Raw genomic sequence first — 25,644 nt, forward strand, 5'->3', positions numbered from 1 at the left:
ACTTCTGCTTATTTTATAATGTGCTTCCAAGTACCCTGAAACCTCATCCTTAATTATGGACTCTTAACATCTGAGCTGCCTATAATTTCCTGTCTTTTGCCTCCCTCCCTTCTTAAACAATGGAGTGACATTTGTGATTTTCCAGTCCTCTGGAACTATTCCTGACTCTAGTGATTCTACTACTAATGCCTCCATAATCTCTTCAGCTACCTCTCTCAGAGCCCTAGGGTGTAGTCTGTTCAGTCCAGGTGACTTATCCACCTTGAGACCCTTCGGCTTCCCAAGCACCTTCTCCTTAGTAATAGCTAATAGCGACTATGCTCACTTCTGCCCCCTGACTCCCTTGAATTTCTGGCATGTTGCTGGTGTCTTCCACAGTGAAAATTGACTCAAAATACTTATTCAATATGTCCGCCATTTCTTTGTTCCCCATTACTACTTCTCCAGCGTCATTTTCCAGCCGTCTGATGTCCACTCTTGGCTCTTTTACTATTTATATATCTGAAAAAATCTTTTGGAATCCTCTTTTATATTATTGGCTAGCTTACCTTCATATTTCATCTTTTCTCCCCTTATTGCTTTTTTAGTTGCCTTCTGTTAGTTTTTAAAAGCTTCCCAATCCTCTAGCTTCCTGCTAATTTTTGCATTATTGTATGTCCTCTCTTTTGTTTTTATGCTGTCTTTGATTTCCCTTGTCAATTGTTTTACATAAATCATATTCTCACAACAAAATGGGCATATTTCATAATAAATAGGTAAATTTTTATGCAACTTCCTGACCAACATGAAAAATTTGATATAGGGATGTGGAATTGTTACTTAGCTTATTTCCAGTTATTACATTATAAATTCACTGTCTGAAATTGTTTCTACAAATGAGAAGGGTTTAATTCCTTCATTGTTATCACATTGCCTGACAATTTTACAACTTGCCAATTAGCACACTACAAGATAAACATCTGTACAAGATGCAACAAAGCCTAAGAGGTTACTAAATTAAAACAGAAGATGCTGGAAATACACAAACTCTTAAAATAAAAAAAACACTGTTGTTGCTAGAAATCTGAAATGAAGGAGAAAGTGCTGGAAACACTCAAGAGATCAGGCCACATCTGTGGAAAGGGAAACAGAATTAACACTTCAGGTTCTGATGAAGGGTCTCAGACCTGAAATGTTGGCTCTGCTTCTATTGCCACAGATGCTGCCTGACCTGCTAAGTATTTCCAGCATTTGCTGTTTTTATTTTAATTTCCTAGCATTTGCAATATTTTGTCTTCAGGTTGCTGAAAGATGATTATGTTGCTCCTCTTCTAGATCTGCAAAACAAACCATCATCAGGGACTTTTGCAATAGTCCAGAACTCTATTCTATCAGAACCATATTTATTGATGCTCTGTATATATTGTGTTCTGAATCAAAACTCCCTTTAATCCTCCCTTTTAATTTCCTTGATCATAGTAATTATTTATGCTCCTTATGTGATTACTTTTCCTGTACAGGTAAGTGCTACAGTAACCTCCAAAAGAATTGAGGTATGGAGGATAATATTCTGGCAGTTGTGTTGGCGGCTCTCTGTGCTAATCTCTTCTGAAATACTTAAAATTCTCTTACTGATTCTCTTTGTGGATTGATTAAGGAGCCAACCAAGCTGAAGTACACAACTCAAATTATAATCAGATTGCTGCATGATTAAGTCCCTCTCTGGTTCAGAAACAGCTTAGAAAATAATTCTTTGAGAGAAATGAGGCAGTGTAATGCAAAGTTCTGGTTTGTAAACCTTTACTTAATTATGTCCCTACATATTCAGGATGATTTATAATAAATCTGAATGATTATTCTGTTTCTTGTTGTCGAGCTTCTAGTTTGAGTGTTTTTTCAGGTTGAGTTACTGGAGCACAAGATAGAATCACAGGAAATATATGATGAAGGAGGAGAGTTTGGCGTTTTGTGTTCATAATAGTTGGGAAAAAAACTTAATCCCACTTCTACCACAAGGCCATAACTCTGTAGGTTATGGTTCTTTAAGTATACATGCCTTTTATACGTGGTGAGTGTTTCTTCTCGACCACTCTTTCAGGCAATAAGTTCCAGAGCCTAACAAATGTCCAGGTAAAAAATAGAACTGTCTCATCTCAACTCTAATCCTTCTACCAATTACCTAAATCTATGCCCTCATTTTTGACCACTGTGCTGAGGGAAATTGGTTATCCCTGTCTTGATCCATCATAATTTTATACATCTCATTTAAGTCTCCACTCAGCCTCTTCTGTTCCAAAGAAACAATCCCAACCTCTCTAATCCTTTCCTTACAGCTAAAATGTAACAGTCCTGGCAAAGTCTTCACAAATCCCCCTTGCATGCTCCCTAATGCTATGATATATTTCTTGTAATGTGAGCTGTCCACAGGACTAAAAGTGCAGTTTGAATAATGTTATTTACATTTCCAGCATAATCACCTGATGTTGTAATGCCATGCCTAGGAAAGGTCTCGGCCCTAAACGTCAGCTATTTATTTCCCTCCATAGATGCTGCCTGACCTGCTGAGTTCCTCCAGCACTTATTTGTGTATTGTTCCAGATTCCAGCATCTGCAGAGTTTCTTGTGTCTCCTAGGAAATAATATGTTATTTATATATTTTGTTTCAGGATGTGAGCATCACTAACAAGTTCAGTCTTTCTTGGCCATCCCTAATAGTAGATTCTCCCAGTCTACATTTGCCAGGTCCTGTCTTATTTTAAGGAATTTGGCCCCAAATTAAGACCTTTATTCCTGGTCCATCCCTTCTTTTTCCATAACCTTTCTGAATATATGCAGAGTTATGGTTATGATCTCCAAAATACTCCCTCCCTGACACTCCCTCTATTTTACCGGCTACATTCCCCAAGATAAGGTCCAATAATGCTCCTTCCCTCATTGGTCTACCTACACAGTGTGTCAAAAACTCTCCTGGACACACCTCTGAGCTTCTTACTCCAAGGCAATCTCAGGTAGTATTTTTATTACATCTCTCTGCTATTTGCCTGCATTATCTGTTCCTTTATCTTCTGTTGTCAGTTGGGAGGTCTGTAATACACCCCCAGTAAAGTGACGACAACCTTCTTATTTCATAATCTCTACCCACCTGACCTCACCTGAGGAGCCTTCTAGGATATCCTCCCTCAAAACTGAAGTAATGCATTCCTTGACTAACCGTGCAATGCCACTTCTTCGTTTACTTCCTTCTCTTTCTGCCTGAAAATTCTATATTTAGGATACTGAGTTGCCAGTCCTCCCCATCTTTCAACCACGTCTCAGTGATAGCAACAGTATCGTAGTTCCATGTGTTAATTAAAGCTTTCAGTTCATCTACCTTGCTAGTTAAATTCCTTGCATTTGTGTTCCCCTCATGTGCATTTACCCACCTGCTCTGCCTGCTGGACTTGCTAACTTTTTCTCCTCTAGGTGACAGTACTTCGCTATCGGAACAACCACTGTGAACCCCATTCCCTTGCCTTCTCAGTTTAAACTTTCCCAAACAGCACTAGCAAATCTCCCCACAAGGATGTTGGTCCCATTCTTGTTTAGTTCTTGGTGTTCAATCAAAATCACCTTATTGATCTGTCATGGTACCTCTAATGATCTGCAGATACAGACCCCAAGACTGCTCTGTTTCCCCATAACTCCCAGTACCCTCTAATTTATTGTACATTAGTCATAGAATCATTTAGCATCCAAACAGGCCCACTAATCATCATACACCCATTTACACTGACCAACATTAATGCCATCTTATTCTTCCTACGTTCCAATCAGCAAACCCCCTCCCCATGCCCCGAATTCTACCATCATCTATACACTAGGAGCAACTTACATTAGCCAATTTACTTACTGACCTGCATATCTTTGGGATGTGGGAGAAAACTGGAGCACCTGGAGGAAACCCACATGGTCACAGGGAAAACATGCAGATTCCACACAGACAGCACCAAGAAGCTGGGTCACTGGACCTGTGAGGCAATGGCTCTACCAACTGTTCCATGTGCCACCCAAATATTCCCTAGCTTTTTGCACCCCACACTAAATTGAAAAGTAAAAATCTGCAGATACTTTAGATCTAAAATAAAATAAACAATACTGGAAATGCTCAGATAGCATCTGTGGAGGGAGAAACACAGTTAATGTTTTAAGTTGATGACCTTTTCCCGCAACTGGGAAAATTTAGAAAACGCTTCCAATGTTATTTCCAATATCTCTCTCCATAGATGCTGCCTGACCTGCTGAGTAGTTCCAGCATTTTCTATTTTTATTGCACCTCACCTGACACTACTTGCATTGAATTCCAGTTACCACTGACTGACTCTGTGGAGTTTGCATGTTCTTCTTGTGATCACATGGGTTTCTGTCAGGTGCTCCCATTTATTTCCACATCCCAAAGACGTGCTGGTAAGTTATGCAATCGACCAGACATCGACATCTTCCTGCAGTCTGAAATTTCCCCATCCATACGGTCAATTTTTGTATCATCTGTAAACTTCTTTGTCATGCCCCTACAATTAAACCTAAATCTTCAATATATACCACAAAAAGCAAGGGGCCAAGTCACAAGCCCTGTAGAACCCCACTGGTAACAGCCTTCCAATCACAAAAACCCTTTCAAACTATAACCTCTGCTACTTGCCATTTTAACAAATTTGGAACCTATTTTCCATTTTCCATTGGATAGCATGGGCTTGTTTATTGAACAGCCTGCCAATGTGGGACCTTGGGAAAAGCCTTGCTAAAAATCCATCTAGACTACCTCAAATGCATGCCCTCATCAACCCACCTTGTCAACCCCTCAAAAAATAATATGACATCCCCTTAACAGATCTGTGCTGATGTCATTAATAATGCTTTTCTAAATGAAATTTTGTACACTTCCTGGGAATTGATTCCAAATGTTAATTGTTACACGGGAAGTGCTGTGGAAATGGTGAAGAGGAAGAATTGGGACAATCTCCTTTTCTTATTCTAGCTACCTCAAATGTTTTTTGAAAACTCAGATCCAGATACGCAGTGTCTGTGGGTGCAGGGATGTACGTGGATAAGGTCTGGAGAATCTGAGTTGGGAGGGATGAAGTTGAATACTGCTGGTGGGGACGACCTACCAGGGACATGTTGTAGTGGTCGCGTCTCTGGCACTGAGACTGGACCCTCAGCTCAGAAAGGAAAGAGGGAAAAGAGGAGAGCAGTAGTGATAGGGGATTTGATAGTTAGGGGGACAGATTGGAGGTTCTGTGGGAAAGATCGAGAATCCTGGATGGTCTGTTGCCTCCCTGGTGCCAGGGTCCGCGATATCTCAGATCGAGTTATCGATTATTCTCAGGAGGGAGAGTGAGCAGCCAGATGTCGTGGTCCATGTAGGGACCAATGACGTGGATAGGAAGGAGGAGGAGGTCCTGCAAAGAGAGTATAGAAAATTAGGTGCAAAGCTGAAGGACAGGACCTCCAAGGTTGCAATCTCAGGATTGCTATCCGTGCCACGTGCTTATGAGGCTCAAAATAGGAGGATCATGCAGCTAAATACGTGGCTAAGGAGATGGTGCAGGAGGGAGGGCTTCATGTTTCTGGACAATTGGGGTTTGTTCCAGGGAAGGTGGGACCTGTTCCAACGGGACAGCTTGCACCTGAACTGGAGGGGGACTAACATACTTGCGGGTAGGTTTGCTAGTGCTGCTCTGGAGGAGGGTTTAAACTAGATTTGTAGGGGGAGGGAACCAGAGTGTTAGGGCAGATAGTGAAGTGGAGGAGGTTAAAGGTCATGTGAGGACAGCATGTTCTGATGGAAATCAGAGGTTTGTACGTGATAGAAATGTTCTCAGGTGCATCTATTTCAATGCAAGGAGTATTGTTGGTAAGGCAGATGAGCTTAGGGTGTGGATTGGCACATGGGATTACGACATTATTGCTATTAGTGAGACTTGGTTGAAGGAGGGGCAGGACTGGCAGCTTAATGTTCCGTGATTCCATTGTTTCAGATGTGATAGAGGAGGAGGGATGAAAGGGGCAGGTGTGGCATTACTAGTCAGGGAAAATATTGCAGCGGTGCGTAGACAGGACAGCCCGGAGGGCTCGTCTACAGAGGCCATATAGGTGGAGCTGAGGAACGGGAAATGTGTGACCACACTAATAGGGTTGTATTATAGACCGCCCAGTAGTCAGCGAGAATTGGAGGAGCAAATCTGTAGAGAGATAGCAGACAGATGTAAGAAACAGAAAGTTGTAATAGTAGGGGATTTTAACTTTCCACATATTGACTGGGACTCCCACACTGTGAAAGGGCTGGATGGCTTGCAGTTTGTCAAATGTGTTCAGGAAAGTTTTCTAAATCAATATATAGAGGCACCAACGAGAGAGAATGCAATACTTGATCTCCTATTAGGGAACCAGACAGGTCAGGTGACAGAAGTATGTGTAGGTGAACGTTTTGGGTCCAGTGACCATAATGTCATTAGTTTCAAGTTAATTATGGATAAGGATAGGTCTGGTCCTCGAGTTGAGGTTCTAAATTGGAGAAAGGCCAATTTTGTGGAAATGAGAAAGGATTTAGGAAGAGTGGATTGGAATAAGTTGTTTTCTGGCAAGGATGTGTTCAGTAGGTGGAAGGCCTTCAAAGGCGAAATTTTGAGAGTGCAGAGTTTGCATGTTTCTGCCAGGATTAAAGGCAAAGCTAACAAGCATAGGGAACCTTGGTTTTCAAGGGATATCGGCGATCTGGTTAAGAAAAAGAGAGAGGTGTATAGCGGGTAAAGGCAACTAGGAACAAATGAGGTACTTGAAGAGTATAGAAAATGTAAGAAAATACTAAAAAAGGAAATCAGGAAAGCAAAAAGAAGACATGAGGTTGCTCTGGCAGATAATGTGAAGGTAAACCCGAAGGGTTTCTACAAGTATATTAAGGGTAAAAGGATAGTAAGGGATAAAATTGGTCCCCTAGAAGATCAGAGTGGTTGGCTAGGTGTGGAGCCTCAGGAGATGGGGGAGATCTTAAACAGTTTTTTTTGCATCGGTATTTACTCAGGAAACTGGCATAGTGGATATGGAAGGAAGGGTAACAAGCAGTAGTGTTAAGGAACATATAGAGGTTAAAGAGGAGGAGGTGCTTGCTGCCTTACAGCAAATAAAGGTAGATAAATCCCCTGGGCCTGACATGATATTTCCTCGGACCTTGAGAGAGACTAGTGTAGAAATTGCAGGGGCCCTGGCAGATATATTTAAGATGTCCTTAGCCACGGTGCAGTGCCGGAGGACTGGAGGGTAGCTCATGTTGTTCCATTGTTTAAAAAAGGCTCTAAAAGTAAACCAGGTAATTACAGGCAGGTGAGCCTGACATCAGTAGTAGGTAAATTATTGGAAGGTGTTCTGAGAGATCGGGTATGCAGGTATTTGGACAGCCAAGGGCTGATTAAGGACAGTCAGCATGGCTTAGTGTGTGGTAGATCGTGTTTAACGAATCTTTTAGTGTTTTTCGAAGAGGTTACCAAGAAAGTAGATGAAGAAAAGGCTGTGGATGTTGTATACATGGACTTTAGTAAGGCCTTTGACAAGGTCCCACATGAGAGGTTAGTTCAGAAGGTTCATACACTAGGTATCCATGGCAAGGTTGTAAACTGGATTTGAAATTGGCTGTGTGGGAGAAGACAGAGAGTGGTAGTGGATGGTTGTTTCTCAGACTGGAGGCCTGTGGATAGTGATGTGCCTCAGGGATCTGTGCTGGGGCCGTTGTTGTTTGTTGTCTATGTCCATGATCTAGATGATAATGTGGCAAATTGGATCAGCAAGTTTGCTGATGACACTAAGATTGGAGGCATTGTGGACAGTGAAGAAGACTTTCAAAGCTTGCAGAGGGATCTGGACCAACTGGAAAAGTGGGCCAGAAAATGGCAGATGGAATTTAATGCAGACAAGTGTGAGGTGTTGCATTTTGGAAGGACAAATCAAGGTAGGACATACACAGTAAATGGTAGGGCACTGAGGAGTGCGGAGGAACAAAGGGATCTGGGAGTTCAGATACATAATTCCCTGAAAGTGGCGTCACAGGTAGACAGGGTTGTAAAGAAGGCTTTTGGCATCCTGGCATTCATAAATCAAAGTATTGAGTATAGGAGTTGGGATGTTATGGTGAGGTTGTATAAGACATGAGTGAGGCCAAATTTGGAGTATTGCGTGAAGTTCTGGTCAACTAACTACAGGAAGGATATCAGTAAGATTGAAAGAGTGCAGAGGAGGTTTACTAGAATGTTGCCGGGTCTTCAAGAGTTGAGTTACAGGGAAAGATTGAACAGGTTAGGACTTTATTCCTTGGAACGCAGAAGAATGAGGGGAGATTTGATAGAGGTTTACAAAATTATGAGGGGTATAGACAGAGTAAATGCGAGTAGGCTCTTTCTGCCTAGATTAGGAGAGAGAAGTATGAGAGGACATGGCTTTAGGGTGAAAGGGGAAAGATTTAGGGAGAACTTTTTCACTCAGAGAGTGGTGGGAGTGTGGAACGAGCTGCCATCTGACGTGAATGGGGCTCAATCTTAAGTTTTAAGAATAAATTGGATAGATACATGGATGGGAGAGGTCTGGAGGGTTATGGACTGGGTGCAGGTCAATGGGACTAGCGGAATAAAGTTTCGGCACAGACTAGAAGGGCCGAATGGCCTGTTTTCTGTGCTGTAGTTCTATGGTTGTAAGTTCTGAAATTAGAAATGGTCTGAAATTTTTAGTGTCTCCTGTTTGGAATGTTCTGAAATTAGGGAGTTGGAGTTGTGAAATTGGAGATGGTGGAAATTGGAGTTTCCAAATCCTGCAGTGTTTGAAACTTTGTGGATTCTACAATCGTTTCTCTGAATTTTAGGGGAAGCTGAAATCAGGACATGGCCTGCAATCAGTGAGTTCTTAAACCTGGGGATGAGGCACCTGAAACCAGGGTTCTCTGAACTGAGACTTCTTTTAACCAGAGGATATCTGAAATTGGTTGGGCTTGAGACGAAACCGGGGATGAGAGCAACACTGGAAGAATGGGATAGAAGGTGACACTCACTGGGGAATAGTGGTATAAAGCAACACAGCAGTGGAGAAATGTCCTGCAGGTAAATATGATGTGACATTATCATGGCTAAATGTTGCATAATCAAACCTAACAAGCAAGTATTCAAGAATACATCAGAGCAGACTTGGCAACCATGAGAGTAGGTATGCATTCCAACTTTAATTTGCAATTCTGTATATCCATTTAAATCACATTATTTATCCAAATAAAACAATTCCAGGCTGAGACTCAATTTTATCCTGACAATGCTCAAAAACAGAAATAATAATTCCATTTCCTAAAGGTGCTTTTTGTTTCTACGAAGAAGGGCATAGACTGATCATTTGAGAGTGAAGTGATGTTGTGCTGCGAAGCCGGAACTACTGGCTGGCTACTTGTTGTCTGGGGGGAAGCGGCTTCAGCGTTGCACAGGTGAAGGGCTGTGCTGCAAGCACTTGGTCCCCGGGTCCGCGATGCAGAGGGCGGCTGTGGCGGTGCTGAGACGTGCGGCGGCCAGGCCCGGGGAGGCGGCGGCTGGTCGGCGACAGCGCTGCATGTGAGCTGGGAATGGGGTGGGGGGAGGACGGGGCGAGGAGGGGGAGGGTGTGGGGGGGGGTGGAAGAGGGATAGGAGGAAACAGGAGTGAGGAAGAGATGGGGCGGGGATGGTGGGAGGGGAGTACAGGGTGGGAAGAGATGAAGAGGGAGAAAGAAGGGAGGGGAGCAAAACAGGGAGGGAGGGGAGGAATGAAGGCAAGGGATAGGAGATATTTTGGAGCTGGATAGTCATAGTGATGAAGAGGAATATGGGAATTGTAGCTCAAAATGGTTTGACTTGAGTGAGGTTCAGCTTCAGATTATAGCCAGGATGGATGACCAGAAATGAAGATGTCATAATATGGTGTTATAAGGGAGGAAACTAGCAACCATGGATCCAACATTGGTATCATCCTCAGCTGAACGCTTCATTTTGTTTTTGCTACCTCGAGACTTGCCCACTCCAGCACACTGCTGACCAATCATCTTCCATTCTGTGAGCTTCATCACATTGTGTTCAATCATCCACTCTCCACTGGTTGACCTGGATTGGCTCTAAGTCAAGCAAAGCGAAAAAATCATAACTGTTTGTAACCTTCTCCAGCCTACGATTCTCCTGTAATTCTATTTTGCTGGTTTGTTCATCTTTGCCCCAGTGTTGATGGTTGTGCCTTTAACTATCATGGCCATCACCAACAAATGTCCTTCTTAAGTTGTTTCTGCACTTCACCTTTTGGAGATGCTCCCTAAAATCTTTCTGGTCCGATGGGGTCTTTTAAGAGACTGTTGGATAGGTAAGTGGAGCTGAGAAAAATAGAGGGCTATGGGTAAGCCTAGTAATTTCTAGGGTAGGGACATGTTCGGCACAGCTTTGTGGGCTGAAGGGCCTGAATTGTGCTGTAGTTTTTCTATGTTTCTAATATCCCTTGTGACTCAGTGTCAAATTTTGTATAACAATATTCTTGTGAAGCACTTTGGGACATTTTACTACAATGAATATGTTATATAAATATAATATCTTCCTGGATGAAATTTTAATACTACTGTGGAATACCATTACTGCAATAGTTCAGGAAAGCCCATCACTGCTGAGATTACAACAACTAAGGATAATGAATGCATTTCCATTTTGGACTGATACAAACTGACATCTTTTAAAGGCAAGCAATTAACGTTTGTTGAAAAGTGATTAAGGGTTGGAGATACATTAAGGCAAAAAAAAATATTTTTTTTTACAGAAGGAAACTGCTTTACCTTAATAACGATTATGGTGTCTAATATCAGCTGATAAGTAATTGACCTGAAGCATTACCTTATTAAAAATATTGCCTGTTTTACTTAAAATGTCTAGCATTTTCAGTCTTTTATTTTAGGTTTCCATCATCTGCAATATTGCTGGGATGAGTGACCCTTTCTTACAGTTGAGTAGCATAGGGTCCCCAAAATACACCTGAACTGCTAAATGGCAGACTTGATCTCACTTGTCATCTGAAAGATTGTGCTTTCAGTGCTGCCCTCTCTGTCAGTGTTATAAGACATAAGATATAGGAGCAGAATTAGGCCATTCAGCCCATCCAGTCTGCTCCACCATTCAATCATGGCTGATTTTTTTTCAACCCCATTGTCCCACCTTCTCCCTGTGACCCTTAACAGTCAAGAATCTATCAATCTCTGCCTTAAATATACCCAATGACTTGGCCTCCACAGCCCTCTGTGGCAACAGATTCACCACCCTCTGTCTGAGGAAATTCCTCCTCATCTCAGTTTTATAGGGACATCCCTTTATTCTGAGGCTGTGCCCTCAGACCCTAGACTCTCCGACCAATGGAAACATCCTCTCCACATCCACTCTATCCAGGCCTTTCAGTGTCCAGTAGGTTTCAATGAGATCCTTCCTCATCCTTCTGAACTCAGTCGAGTTCAGGCCCAGAGACATCAAACACTCCTCATACGTTAAGCCTTTCATTCCTGAGATCATTCTTGTGAACCTCCTCTGGACTGTCTCCAGGGCCAGCATATTCCTCCTTAGACATGGGGCCAAAATTGCTGGTACTATTCCGGATATGGTCTGACCAACACCTTATAAAGCCAGAGCAATACATCCTTGCTTTTATATCCTAGTTCTCTTGATATAAGTGCTAATATTGCATTTGCCGTCTTTACTACTGACTCAACCAGTGTGTGCCAGAGCATCAAGCTGGGTCATTGTGCTTTGAACGTTAAAATACATTTGAAATACATTCTGATGACTTCATTCTTATATTAGAAATAAATTGGTGTTACTTTTCTTCGCAATATAACATTTTCATATGCAGTTTGAAGTGAGATTTGTCAAAAAAAGGGAACTTGACCAGCTGGAGAATTTATTGTATAACTTGACTTTGACATCCAATTTTTTTAATGACTAATAGCTATGTTTTGAGAGTAATGCAGTTCAGCTGTGTTTAGGCAAACGAATGAAGTGTTGCTGAAAAAAAAAAGTTGGTGTAGCGGCCCGTACTCACGGAACTCAAACTGCCATTGGCGGCCGTGCGGTAGCACGTTGTAGACTAACTGCGGGGCAGGCCTTCCGGCAGAAACCTTACGTCACGTCCGCCGGAGAGGCTCTTGGGTACTTTTGCATGCGCGTGCGTTTTGCTTCTCTCAGTAAAGTGTGCTCTGGTTCAGCCTCCACGTCTCTGAGTTTTCCTTTTAGCAGCGTGCCGCGTTGGCTACATTGGGATAATAACTGTTGAAACTGGTTATAGTTATTCTGTCTCTTTTAGTTTGTGCTTGCTGACTGGAACAGGCCGAAGACACATCTTCACTGGTTCTGCAGTGCTCAGAAACGATAATGAAGTACAGCAGGTTACTTCTCCAGAACCGCAGGAAACTGCAGAAAAAAAGGAAGCTGCTCCACGAGGGAAAAATGATTTGTTGAACCTAATCGGCGGTATGAAAGTGGAAATCAGCAGCAAGAAGAAGTTCCAAGCCCTGAGGAAAGAGCGACTAAAGGAGAAAACAAAAGCTGAGCCAGAAAGCATGGAAAGCACAACCAGCATGTTTCAGCAGGCCACCGAAGAAATTGAAAATCAACGGTAATGCAAAAAAATGCACTAGAAGCCCATAAAAGACCATGAATTTAAAATTGACGTTATAAATAAGGAGTGAGTCTTATTTACACACTGACAACCTAGTGTTTTCAGAGTTGAAAGACTGAACATTGTCAAATTGTTGATGTTTGCCTGGTTATGATGTAGCTGCGAGGTTAACAGGTTATGATCTAACATGGAGATATCTGAAGTTATGTTGACTACTTTAAATATATTTTAAATAGTCTGCTCAGGCGCAAGAGCTTACAAGTTTACTGTGTGGGAGAATGGCATACTGGTGTTATGGTGCAATGAAAACTCAGCCATTGTTACCTTCTGGTTCCATAAATACTGGCTTGTGGTACCTCATCCAAACATAAGCCTTGCAGTGTTGGTGGACTAACAGCAGTTAAGATGTTGCAACCCAGTTCTGTGATTATTTAATGCCCATGTATGGCCTATCAAGTATAATTTGGCCAATAGATTTTGAGAGGTAATGCAATTGGTGAGAACAAACAAGGCAAGAGAATACACAAACAGTCAGAAGTGTATAGGGACAGAGGGATCTTGGAAATTCTTGCAAATGGCATGATAGGTGGATAGGTGGTTAAAAAGGCACGACCTTTGGCTGCACCAACAACCCTGAATAATCATTCCCTCCATCATCACGCACAGTGGCTGCAGAGTGTACCATCTACAAAATGCATTGCAGTTGCTTGCATCAGCTACTCTGACAGCACCCCATAAATGTGCAGCCTCTGCCACCAAGAAGAACAAGGGTAACAGGCGCACGCAAACACCATCACCTGCAGGTTCCCTTCCAAATTGCACAATTTGTGAATATATAGTTATTCCTTCATCGCCAATGGGTCTAAAACCTGGAACTTACTACCCACTGAGGGAGACCTTCATCAGAACGGACTGCAGGGATTCAAGAAGGCAATTAGGAATTGGCAATAAATGCTAGCCTTGCATGTGACAACAAATGCTGAAGAATGAATAAATAAAAAATGCAATGAGGCCATGTTCAAATTGTACAAAAGAACACTATTGGCCAAAGCCAGAATATTGTGTATTGTTTCGTTCACCAAGTTACAGTGTGAATATGATGGCGTTAGAGTGGGTACAGAGGAGGTTTACGAGAAGGTTGCAAGGGCTTGAGAATAGTTAATAGGAGAAACTTACTAGTTGAGGCCAGTTTTCTCTGCAACAAAGGGGAATTGAAGTACAATTGAGGTTCACAAAATTTATAAGAGGTCTAGGCTGGGTGAATATGTAGAATCTATTTCCCTTAGAGAGGCTAGTAACCAAGTGTAAGAATTAGGGGAGTTCAGGGAAAAGAAAATCCAACAAAAGTGTGGTTGGGGTCTGTGTGAAAAGGTGGTGGAAGCACAAACCCTCATCACATTTAAAAAGTACATGGAGGAGAGTTTGGGAGTGGGATTAGCCTAAATAGCTCTTGATTTTGGTTGCATGGATGATGTGTAAAATGGCCCTTTGCTGATACTATTCAATAATTCCATGAGTGAACAAGAACCATGGCTAATATTTTCCTCCCTTATTGAGATGCAGAGGCCAGTTGTAGCACTAAAGCTGCTACTCAGTTGGGATCAGAAATTAAGTCTTTCAAGGCAAGAGGTTTAAGAGAGTAACATTTAAAGATTTGAAAGGTTTACATGGGTATATTGTTGTCATTGTTGATTTGTTACTAATTAGTTTATGTTTGCAATTTTGTTTTAGTAACGAGACATTAAATCCGGACCTTGTTGCAGCAGCTTCAGCAGTTGCATCTTCTATGCCCCATAACAAGGGACAGATTGAGTCTGAACTGCTTAAACAGCTCAGAAAGCACGAATCAGAAACTGAAGCGCAGAAAAATGGAGATGTTAGCAACATTGGGTAAGTTAAGTGTCAATATCGTCACATTAGATAATTGTGCCTAGCAAAGTAATTTGTAAATGGTATGTGAAGTTTGAGCTTAATTCAAATTGGTTTTCATAATCTATCTCACCACCACAATGTGCACAGTATTCCCTGCTTCCAAGGTTTCTCAAATTCAATCTTAAGCCAGCTATAAGACTGTATGACTGTAGCCTCTGTTTCCACTTGCATAAAAACAAAGGTTGGTCATCTCCTAGAGCACTGGTAGGAACTCTGCTTGTATGGGCCCATCTCATAGATATCTAACCCCCCCCTTTGTTGTAAATTGTGAGTTCAGTGGCTGTGTTATAATTTTTACAATTTGATTCCAAAGATTAAATGTTAAATAAAATGTTATAGGCTTTTTAAATTGCTGTATAAAATATTTAAATTTGTAATCGTGAAATGATCAGATTTTAATTTGCAGACATTTGTATAGATGATAAGTTTGACTGAATCTGTATTTTTAAATTTTTTATCCTCAAATTGCTTGGAAGATTTAAAATTCATATATTTAAAAAAAAACAAGCTTATCTGTTTAGTTATTATATTTTCAAGTTCTATCCTATTTTCTTACTGAATGGAGAGTTTTATTATGTAATAACAGAATGCAAATAAGTTGTTGAAGGAAAGACAAATCAAGAGTAATTTTATGAAGACTATAATTAAAATTAGTTTAAATATTAAATTAGATTATTAAATAAAAGGGCAACACTGCAACCAAAATTATTTCCATTGATTGGTGGTTCCTAAAGAGCAGAACAAAAACAGAAGAGTCAACAATTTGTTTCCAAGAGAATGCAGATTGCATTGAATATAAATGATGTTTGGGAACAAAAGGGTCCTTTAAATTTCGTGTGAAAAATATAGATACATCAGATTAAAATCAAGAAGACCTTTTTGACTTCCTGTTAATAGCCAGCCCTGAGAGGTTGTTGTGAAATGGAGTCAAGTGCCCCCACATCAAGGACAAAGTCACAGTTGAGGAAGTCTTCAAAATATTCCTTCCAGCGGGTGTTGACTGCCTCTTTGTTACTAATGACTTCACCCCCATTCCTGCCTCTCATTGGGGTGGGGCCTTGGCTTTTGGGGCCATAGCTGGATTTTACAGTGCCAAAGAAATGATGCTTGTCATGGGTGTTGGTGAGCCTCCTGCACTCTCTCCATTCATCATCTATTCTTCAGTTTTCTGCACAACCTTAATCTTACCTTAATTCCTTAATTCCAGTACAGATGAGATTGTATAGACAAATAGTAGCAAACTGCACATATCCTTTCTGTGTCATGACTTCTATCTTCTTTAAAAAAAATAGAAGGGGGCTGGAAGCAGGTTTCCTGTCCTCTCAATAATATGTTATATCACCAAACAGTCTTGGAAGCATGAGATAAATTGTACATTTAAAAAAGAAGTTGAAAACAATCCCACTTAAAATAATGAGGCTTGATAAAGCCTACCCACATTTCACCACAAATATTGTCCCAGAGTATGTTGTTTAAATTGGAGGTTTAAGTGATACTGACCTGCTGCCAGTAGATGTCCCTGTTGGTAGCCTATGAGAGGGATTTCCTTAAAGTGTTACAATGCCCAGAAATGTACTTGGCTTTTTTCCAGCAGTTCAGTAGAGAACATTGGTGAGGTGCTCTTTCCAGTCAGTTTGTCTCTGATTTCTGCACCTGCATAGAAGCAATGTACCTGGCTCCAGGGGGCCAGGTACATTGCTCATGGACAAAAGTAATAAATTTACTTAAAACACATTGAAATGCTATAAATTAAAAGCATGAAGGTAAAGTTATACCAAAAAAAAATTACCTGCACTTGCTGGTTCAACCAAGACCAGTGATCTACATAGGCTATTAGCACTTCCCCATTTATTTAATTGGTGTGGCCAACCTTAATTGATGAGGTTAGTCAGGTAAACGTTTTACTTAATTGTCATGCTTTTAATTAACGGTAGCATTCAAATGTTTAACTAAATTTGCTATTTTAATCTTTTTTTTAGTAATTGTTGCATTTAATTGTTTAAATCGATTTAATTGTTCTTAAATGTCTCTGATCCGTTCAATGGCATATAACAGCAGTGACCTTTCAAAAGGCAGTTCACGATGTGACCTCAGGTTCTGCAGCCTGGGGCTAGTCATTGTTGTGGATTGCTGTGCTATGCAGAACTGAGGCCAGAGGGCATTATGACCTGCTGAGAGGCTTCAAAAACTAAATTTAACCTCAGAAGTAATGTGGGCAGCAAGTGTAAGGAATGGGTTGGATCGTGCATGATAGGCCTCTATTGTCGTGGGGTGTGAACTGTACCAGTTGCAGCGCAGATCTCTCTTCGCAGTTTCCTTGCCTAAAGCCTGTTAGAATTGATTTGTCTTTTTTGCCCACAGTTGTAGCATCTACAAAGGAGAGAGAAATAAGGTTCAGTATTCTGTGAAAGGCATTGTGTGAAAAACATTCTGTATTCTGCAGAAAAACGGTTACACTACAAAAGTGTGTTTTAGTGCTTTTTTAGATATTGATTATACCAACAAACCACACCAAATTGATTTATTTTAGCATTGCAAGCTGGTAATAACTAAGAAACCCCACCTTTTTAACAAAACTCTGAAATGTCATAATAAAAAGTTTCAATAGGATATCTACATTAATTGGCACATTTGCTTTTCAAAAGATTTTTCTTAAAGTTGCACAGATAGATTTTCTGTAAGAGAGGAAGAGGTATGACAATTAAAAAAAACACTTCAAAACTTAGCTGCTTTTAATTTTATAGTGACTCAGATTACTTATTAAAGCAGAGTCCAATTTGACATATGCTAAATACAATCTCCAGTACATTATTAATGGTTTAGTGAAGATCAGTTATGTGCACCTCAGTAGATAATGCCATGACCTGATTTATTTGACCATCTGCCACCAATAGTGCACTCAAAAACAACAACTAGATAGCTAATCCTGGTCAGACCAGATTGTAGCATCTTAAAACCACGTGACAGAGCAAATTAACGTATGCAACCTAAAAGACCCCTCAGGAGCAATTTTTCTCTTTAGGAATCAATGCATCCTAAAGCTGTCTCCACAAATGTATTAGTTCAATTTGTCTACTTCCTTCAAAAACAAATCGAAGAACTTTTTTTTGGCATGCCATCTTGCACTATTAATAATGATAAATAATTAAAAAGATGAGCTTCATTTCTGAAAATTTAAAATAAACATCCACGTGGCATACATTAGCTTTAGCAGAAATTTGCAGCAGTGAGGTGATTTTTGTAGGGGAAAATGTTACCCTCAGGAAGTGAACTCAGTGAAGAACTGCATTTAGAGAATCTCAGTAGAAAACAGCAGTGGTAATCTGGGGCTTCAGATTGCCTTGCAAGCAGATCTTGGGGAAGCAGGACTAATGACCACCAGATCTTCAAACCATCCAGCTTGTACATTGTCTTCTAGCTTAATTGCTCTTACAATTATAACCCTTCCAAATCACTTTGGCATAGTTCCTTTCCTTAATCATGCATTTTTCTTTGATTTTTTTTTGAAAGACAGACATTTCCTTACAGATATTTGAACAAGTATTTTCTGATCCCAGATTGTAAAGAAGAAAGAAAGAGACCGACCAGGATTATTGCACAGAGAGTCAGCATGGGCTTAATGAGCCAAATGGCTCATTTATAAAGAAGTTGTACTTGTGTGGTATCTTTCATGACCTCAAGATACGGCTAAGCACATTCCTGGCAATAAATCGCTTTTGCAGAGTAGTTTCTATTCTAATTTAAAGATAGGCAGTAGCTAGTTTGACCCCATTAAATAAGTGAGATAAATGACTGTTTGAATGGTGTCGGTGAAGGAATACTGGGAAACAGAACAGCCCCTCTTTATGTCTATCTGAGAAGGCCAATGGAGCCTCAGTTTAATGTACAATCCAAATGTTGGCATCCCTGACAGCTCGGTATTCCCTCAGTATATATTGTGAAATTGTGATAAAATCCATGCTTGTGGCTAGAGCCCACAGGTTTCTGAATCAGAAACGGAAGTTATAACAACCAATCAACAGCCAATGCCCAAGCATTTTCCACAGTACTTCCTCTACAAGAACACAATGGCACTATTATCAATGAATAGATCATAACATTGGCCTTGGTAAATATAAAACATTAGAGACAGTGTCTGGACTTGTGCTTAGAAACACATGGAGGTCCAATTAGGTTCTAGCTAGTCTTAGAGTTATTAAACATCCCAAAGGTCTGAATGTTTATTTCAAATCTTAAGGATGTTTTTATTTTTGTGACTAACTAGTTAATTTGCATGTGGAAACATTATCAACTCACGCTGGGATTAGCAACCTATGACGTTACAACAGTGGAAAATAATGAAACAACCAAGTAAAGGAATGTCTATGCAGAATAAAGTGCTGACAAATCCTTTATGCTGTTTTACTATTTTTTGACTACTACAAATTTTCTGTTTGTGTGGATTGTAAAGAATACAAACCTCTAGACCTTCAGCTGAGCTGGAAGCATTTAGTACCTTCTGAATACTCATTACTGGGAAGCAAACCAAGACAGGTATTTGAAAGAATCATTTCAAATAATAATTAACAAATTTTGTGAAACTGAAAATTGTAATGGTTCCATTTGCTGTTTATTGTTTAACACTGTTCAATAATAATGATAAAATTGTGATAGAACAGCTGGTTGAATCTTTATTTGTTTGGATATGCACTACAGTTTAAAAATATCAAGAACATAGCCTCCCTTGTGCAAAAGTTTCTATCTGGCTTGGTTGCAGCTGAAGAAGCTGTTTGGATGAATGCAGTCTGAAGCAACGTTTGCTTTGTTTCATCAGTTGCTCAACCAAATCCTGTTAAATGTGATGAGGGTTTCTGTCTCTGTCATCCTTGCCAGCAGTGATTTCCAGAACCCCACCAATTCTTTGGGTGAGAACATTTTTCTACACTTTATCAACCTATGACCTTAAATCTATGCCTTCTTCACCCTCGAGTTATTGACACCTCCACCAGGTGAAAGAAGTCATCCAATTTGTTATATCTTGATCCCTATAGTTTTATACATTCTCAATTAAATCTCCTCAATCTTCTCTGTCCTAAACCAGCCTAGACAGTCTTTTCTCATAACTAAACTTCTTCAGACCTTGCACATTCCTAGATCTACTCTGTACTAACTTCTCTACTGCCAGATCTCTTTTGCAATGAGCCAACTAGAACAATAGGCAGTACAGTTGTAACATGTCGTCTTACTAGAGTTTTGTTCAAATCTACCAAACTCCTGTATGCTTTGTTTAACTGGACTGCCACCTTCATGCATCAGTGGATATGCATTCCAAGGTTCCTCTGTTCCCTATGCTTATTGGTATCATTATTTTTAAGCACACTTTTCCCCTTTTAAGTGTATAATCTCACACTCTTTTAGGTTGAATTCCATTTGCCACTTTTCTATTTGTGTAAACAATCCATCAGTACCTTTTTGGATTTCAGTTTTCTTCCTCACTTTCAACCTGAAGGCCAAGTCTTCTGACATCTGTAAGCTTTCTACCTCTTTCTGCCTCTTGTATCTCCATGTAAGACATTATTATGTACCAGAAAAAGCAAGTGACCTAAACCTACAGAATCCCCGTGCCTACCAGTGACTAAACCTACTACATATATATAAAAATGTGCTTATCAAAACATCTTATTACACCACTTAGGTGCATCATCCTGCCTTTTTAACTTGTTTCCTTGCTAGTTATATTTTCCATATAACTGTTGCATGCTGGGTTTATTTAAAAGCTGGATCCTGATCTCTATAGTATAGCGTTTCCTTTGTTACTTATTTTCTAACAGTGACACAAAATTTAGCAACCTATTCAATTTATTTGTTCTTCTGTTGTTATTCAAATCCTAGAATTAGGTAAATTCTGAGGAAACAACAAATCATTTTCTTTGGGATCAGTGGTAAAGCTGCTTAACTCTTTTTGTTGACCCTAGCTGTTAATTGTTATCAAGAATCCCATAATTTTCATTTGTAAGGCCTATAATTCAAATTTTAGGGTTGAAATAAGCAAAAAGCATATCTGAACTTGTTAAAATGAAAACATTGAACTGTGTTGATTTCAGTAATATTATTGCAAACATGAAGATTGGGAAACGTCCTGGTGCACGGGCTGGGTTCAGACCTGCCAATCAAATCCGTTTTGATGAAGATGGGCAAGGATATGTTACTCACCGAGGTGTTACCAGTGAATTTAATGCACTGAAGAAGAGGTATTTTTTGTTAATCATTTTTATTGTACAGGCTTTTATGAAACCTTGCAAAGGTCTATCTTGAGCAGTTGTGTTAAGATTATTCATTTTCTGTCTTATTCCCAGAGAGGTTAAAAGAGTGTGTGTTATTCTTGGGAAGGAGAGAAGAGATGAAAATGGATGACTATTATTTTTAGGTTAAATAATCAAATTTACAATGAAATTCCTCTTAATGTTTTAAAAAACATTCCTCTTAGTTGTTTTAAAAAAAACAACTAAGTACTGCTGCATACTTGGGTAGGAGAAAGGACTCTAGGAATGATTAGTTCTGAATCTTTGCCCCAAATGGCTGAAAGAGGAAAAGGTTGTCAAGCCCCTTGTGTCTATTGTGCAATTCAATTAGACCATGGCTGATCTGTATCTCCTGCTTTTTACCCACCATTTTTCTGTGTACTTTGATTCCCTTCCATATTGAAAATATGGTCTTAAACATTTCAGTTGAACCAGCACTTAATTTTGAGGTGTGCTTCCTGATCAATTATTCTTCTACATATTGATTGACTCCTTTTATCACCTATCCAACATTACTGCTGAAACTTCCAAAATCAATCAAATATAAGTCAAGATTTTGCAGCCTGCCTTCATGACTTAACTTGGTGCTGGCTGAGGGGAGGCACAGTGGCGCAGCTGGCAGAGCCATCGCCTCACAGCTCCAGTGACCCTGAGTTTGATCCTGACCTCGGATGCTGTCTGTGTGGAGTTTGCACATTCTGCCTGTGACCGCATGGGTTTCCTCAGGGTGTTCTGGTTTCCTCCCACGTCACAAAGACTTGTGGGTTGATGGGTTAATTGGCTGCTGTGAATTGTACATTAGTGTGTGGGTTGAATCTGGAAGGAGTTGATGGAAATGCCGGGGGGTGGGGAGTAAAATGGGATTAGTGTAAGTGCATGCTTGGTGATCGGCACATACTCTGTGGGCCAAAGGACCTGTTTTAATGTTGTATCACTCTCTATGTTCCTCTGATACTTTGATGAATTCACCCTTTGTGCTAGTCTAGGCCAATACATCCTTCCTGAGGAACAATGCCCAAAATTAAACAGTGCATAAAGATACTATTCCTGTGTGCATATTTTGGTTGAATCAGAATTATAATCTCTGATGTATGACGTGAAATTTATTGTTTTGTTGCCTCTTATAATAAGGTCCTCTCCAGAAACTTGGCCACGTACCTAAGCTGGTATTTCAGTGCTGTGTCGATTGAGTACTGCACTGTAGAAGTAACTTTATTAAAAATCAGTTAGGACCTTAAGTAAAAAATGACTGGCTCTGTTCAACGTAGAGCAGGTAAATTAACCAGATGTGGCCAACATTATCAACAAAATACACCATTAAACAAGGTAGCTGTTGTATTTGCCTCTGTTGCACTGAAAACAGCTCAAAGATATTTCATGTTGAAGTTCCCTGAGAAATGGAATCTTGAGAATGTGAAAGGCACTAAGTGAATGTTTTCTTTTTTCTCCCTGTAATTTTTGTCTTTTGAGCAACTGAAGAGAGTAAATTTTCAGAGATAGTAGACTTGAAGCCACATGTTTTTGTTTAAAGTCAGCAAGCTAAAGCAACTTCAAAACAACACCTACTTTACCTAAATGTTTACCTAAATGGATGTTTGTTAAAAATCAACATAAAACACACATTTTTTTTATATTTAGGAAGGGTCTTTATACTGGGAAGAAGTTAAACATTTTTCCTGCACGTGCTGAATCAGAAAACGTACCAGAAACTGGTTTGTTGCATTTTTCTTGCATTATTTTTCATATTTATTATTAGCAATGCTTGACCATTTTAGAACATGAAAATTTTGAGTTTAACTGATGAGATATTATCAGGCACGTATTCCTTCCTGTCTAATCATGTTGCCACTAATGGGTCTGTTGCATTTCCTCACCAGAAGGTTGAATAAAAATACAGAAATACTGGTGTAGTAGGACACTTACATCTGCATAGTTGTTCCACGAGTCTTATTTATGCATCAGCAAGATCTTTCTGAATTGCTCTTCCTTTCCATGTTTATGAGTTGCCCGTAAGTGTGTTCCAGATTCACTTTAGACTGAAATTTTGTGCATGCTCAGGATTTTCTTGTTTATAGGTATGTTTCTGATTATCAATAATCTCTGATGGGATGGAGAGAGAGGAAAGTTTGAGAGAATATTAACCATGCTGGCCTCTATGACCAAAGGATAACTGGATTTGTGACCAGACCAAATGTACAACTGTACCAGGGCATTGAGTATAGAAGCTGAGATGTTATGAGCAGTTGTGTAAGACGTTGGTGAGGCCACATTTGGAACATTGTGTTCAGTTTTCATCACTCTGCTATAGGAAAGATACCATTAAGTTGTACATCTCCTCTGGACTCTTTCCAAGGATGTTGCTGGCACTTGAGGGACTGAGTTATGGAGAGAAGTTGGGACTTCATTCATTGGAATGTAGGAGAATGAGGGATGATCTTATAAGGGTGTATAAAATCATGAGGGTGAATGCGCACAGTCTTTTTCCCCGGGTTGGGGAATCAACCAGAGGGCATCGGTTTAAGGTGAGAGGGGAGAGATTTAATAAGAACCTGAGGGGCAACTTTTTTACCTAGAGAGCAGTTAGTATTTGGGTTGAGCTGCCAGAGGAAGAGGTTGAGGCAGGAACATTACCAACATTTAAAATGCCTCGGACAGGTACTTGGATAGGAAAGGTTTAGAGGGATGTGGACCAAATGCAATCAAAAGGGTCTAGCTTAGCTGGGAATCTTGGCCGGCATGGACCAGTTGGGCCTAAGAGCCTGTTTCCATGCTCTATGACTCTAACCAGTGTGAATGGCTTTTAACTTCATTTACAACAGCATCCAAGATAAGTGAGACGTGAGTGAAATGACCCCAGACTTCTCTGATTCACTTCCTCCATATCAGATTTAATGTTAAGTCAGAATTGAAGAACAGTTGTTAGAAGGTAGATCAGCCCTATCTTATGTCTGATGATCATCTGATTTGTAGTAGTGGATATTTATTTTAGCTGATGGTAAGCTTTAAATATAGCAATAAAATGATTCTTTTTCCTTGTTATAATTGAGAGAATGTAGATCAAGGTACTTACCCATACCAAAGTAATATATTTTTGCCAACAGTTCCATTCCCTATCCGGAATTGAAGCTGATTGTTTAGTCTTTGTATCCTATTCAACATGTCTAGTAGCAGCATATCTTCTCCGTCACAGTTTCCACTTCCACATTGTAAGGTTGCTTGTCTGTATCACAGCATCAACTCATTTACTAGTGAAATCTTCATTCCTTAACCTCCTCCAGACCTGAGTGATTTTGGTCAGTATCTCATCCATCCTCCTTGCAGGTAGTCCAGCACCTTCCTGCATACTTATTAGACTAAATCCCAAATCCATAACTTTCAAGTTTCCTGACATAGTGGGTTCCACTCTTTCAATACTCCAATTTAAGAATCCTATGGGGCAGGAAGCCAGAGTAGAGGAGGTTAGAGAGAAAGGGAAGAGGAAGGCCGTGGAAGAATTTAGAAATGAGGATGAGAATCTTATAATCAAGGCATTGCTAGATCAACAAGGCCAGGATTAGTGGGCAAGTCTGAACATTGGATGAATCCAAATGTATATAAGGTAGAAATGAGAGCTTGGCCAAGATAGCATTTTCAGTTCTGGAAAAAAAATAAAAGAATGTTTAGGGTTTCTATGGCAGACAGGTTGTGGTTTATAGATTTAACTGTTGTGGTGGGTTGCTCTTCTCTCCAGTGACCCCAGGTTACAAGTCAAAGACAATATATTAAAATAATAATGCACCTTCTAAACATCTGCACGATGTAGAGATAAAGATAAAAGTATTTTTGGTAATTGTCTCAAATTAGAGAGTAATATCTCTGTTCATCTGATAATTTGATGAAATTGCATTTTTACTAGTGGCACAGCCATCACTATGGGATATCGAGTTGGCCAATAAAATAGCGGCTGTTTCTGAACAATTGCCTCGAAATGGGTTTGAGGAGATGATCCAATGGACAAAGGAAGGAAAACTCTGGCAGTTTCCTGTCAACAATGAGGCTGGTACGTTTTTTATAATAGAAGATTATGAGAGTTTCATTTCACAAAGTGATCATCTTAACATTTTTTAACTTTAGGTATCAATAACTTTTGTTCAATTTGATAACTAGTTAGTTTTCAAATTCATAATGGTGTTTCAGGACTTGAAGAAGAGGAAGCTGTGGAATTCCATGAGCACATATATCTGGAGAAGCATTTGCATGGGTTCCCAGAGGAAGGACCAGTACGCCATTTCATGGAGCTAGTCATCAACGGGTTAAGTAAGAATCCATATTTAACGATACAACAAAAGATTGAACATATCGATTGGTTTCGCCAATATTTCCAGGAAAAGCAAGATATTCTGAATGAAAGCGAGGTGTATATTAACTGAAATAATGATTATAAATTTCAACTTGGTAGAATGGACATTCACTTTTTATAACACCATAAAAGATTTACAGTCCTGTTGTGCTGTAAGTTGGTTACCATAAATCTTCTTTCTAGCTGGGTATTTCTGTCTGGAGAAAGTGCATGTGAATTCATGTTGTATAAAGTTCATATATTGATGGAAAGCAATATTAATGAAAGAAGCAATATTAACAAAAGAATATGGGAACCCTTTGGATGTTCCAGACTGTTTTCCACCTAGTAAAGTACCTTTTGAAGTGTTATCACCACTCAATGTAAAAATAAATCTAAATACAATATCTTTATGCGTTCTTTTGCTCATCAGATTTACTTCAGTGAAGTATTATAAACT

At 39.9% G+C, this 25,644-nt stretch overlaps 1 protein-coding gene across 1 annotated transcript; it reads left to right on the top strand.

The window, feature by feature from the left end:
* The first annotated feature begins 9,459 nt into the window (after positions 1 to 9,459).
* Positions 9,460 to 25,591, top strand: mrps31 (mitochondrial ribosomal protein S31). Its single transcript, XM_052026333.1, has 7 exons — positions 9,460 to 9,593; positions 12,339 to 12,650; positions 14,385 to 14,543; positions 20,669 to 20,815; positions 22,505 to 22,578; positions 24,762 to 24,905; positions 25,043 to 25,591. Exons 1-7 carry the CDS (start codon positions 9,511 to 9,513, stop codon positions 25,273 to 25,275), a joined length of 1,152 nt encoding a protein of 383 aa, XP_051882293.1. The 5' UTR covers positions 9,460 to 9,510; the 3' UTR covers positions 25,276 to 25,591.
* The last annotated feature ends 53 nt before the right edge of the window (positions 25,592 to 25,644 follow it).

This window comes from Pristis pectinata, chromosome 11, assembly GCF_009764475.1.
Source record: "Pristis pectinata isolate sPriPec2 chromosome 11, sPriPec2.1.pri, whole genome shotgun sequence".
In the NCBI taxonomy this organism is placed as follows: domain Eukaryota; kingdom Metazoa; phylum Chordata; class Chondrichthyes; order Rhinopristiformes; family Pristidae; genus Pristis; species Pristis pectinata.

Coding starts and splice junctions, on each gene's coding strand:
- mrps31 (XM_052026333.1), top strand. CDS start 9,511: ATGCAGAGGGCGGCTGTGGCGGTGCTGAGACGTGCGGCGGCCAGGCCC. Junction 20,816..22,504: donor TTTAATGCACTGAAGAAGAG/GTATTTTTTGTT, acceptor TTTTATATTTAG/GAAGGGTCTTTATACTGGGA. Junction 22,579..24,761: donor AGAAAACGTACCAGAAACTG/GTTTGTTGCATT, acceptor CATTTTTACTAG/TGGCACAGCCATCACTATGG.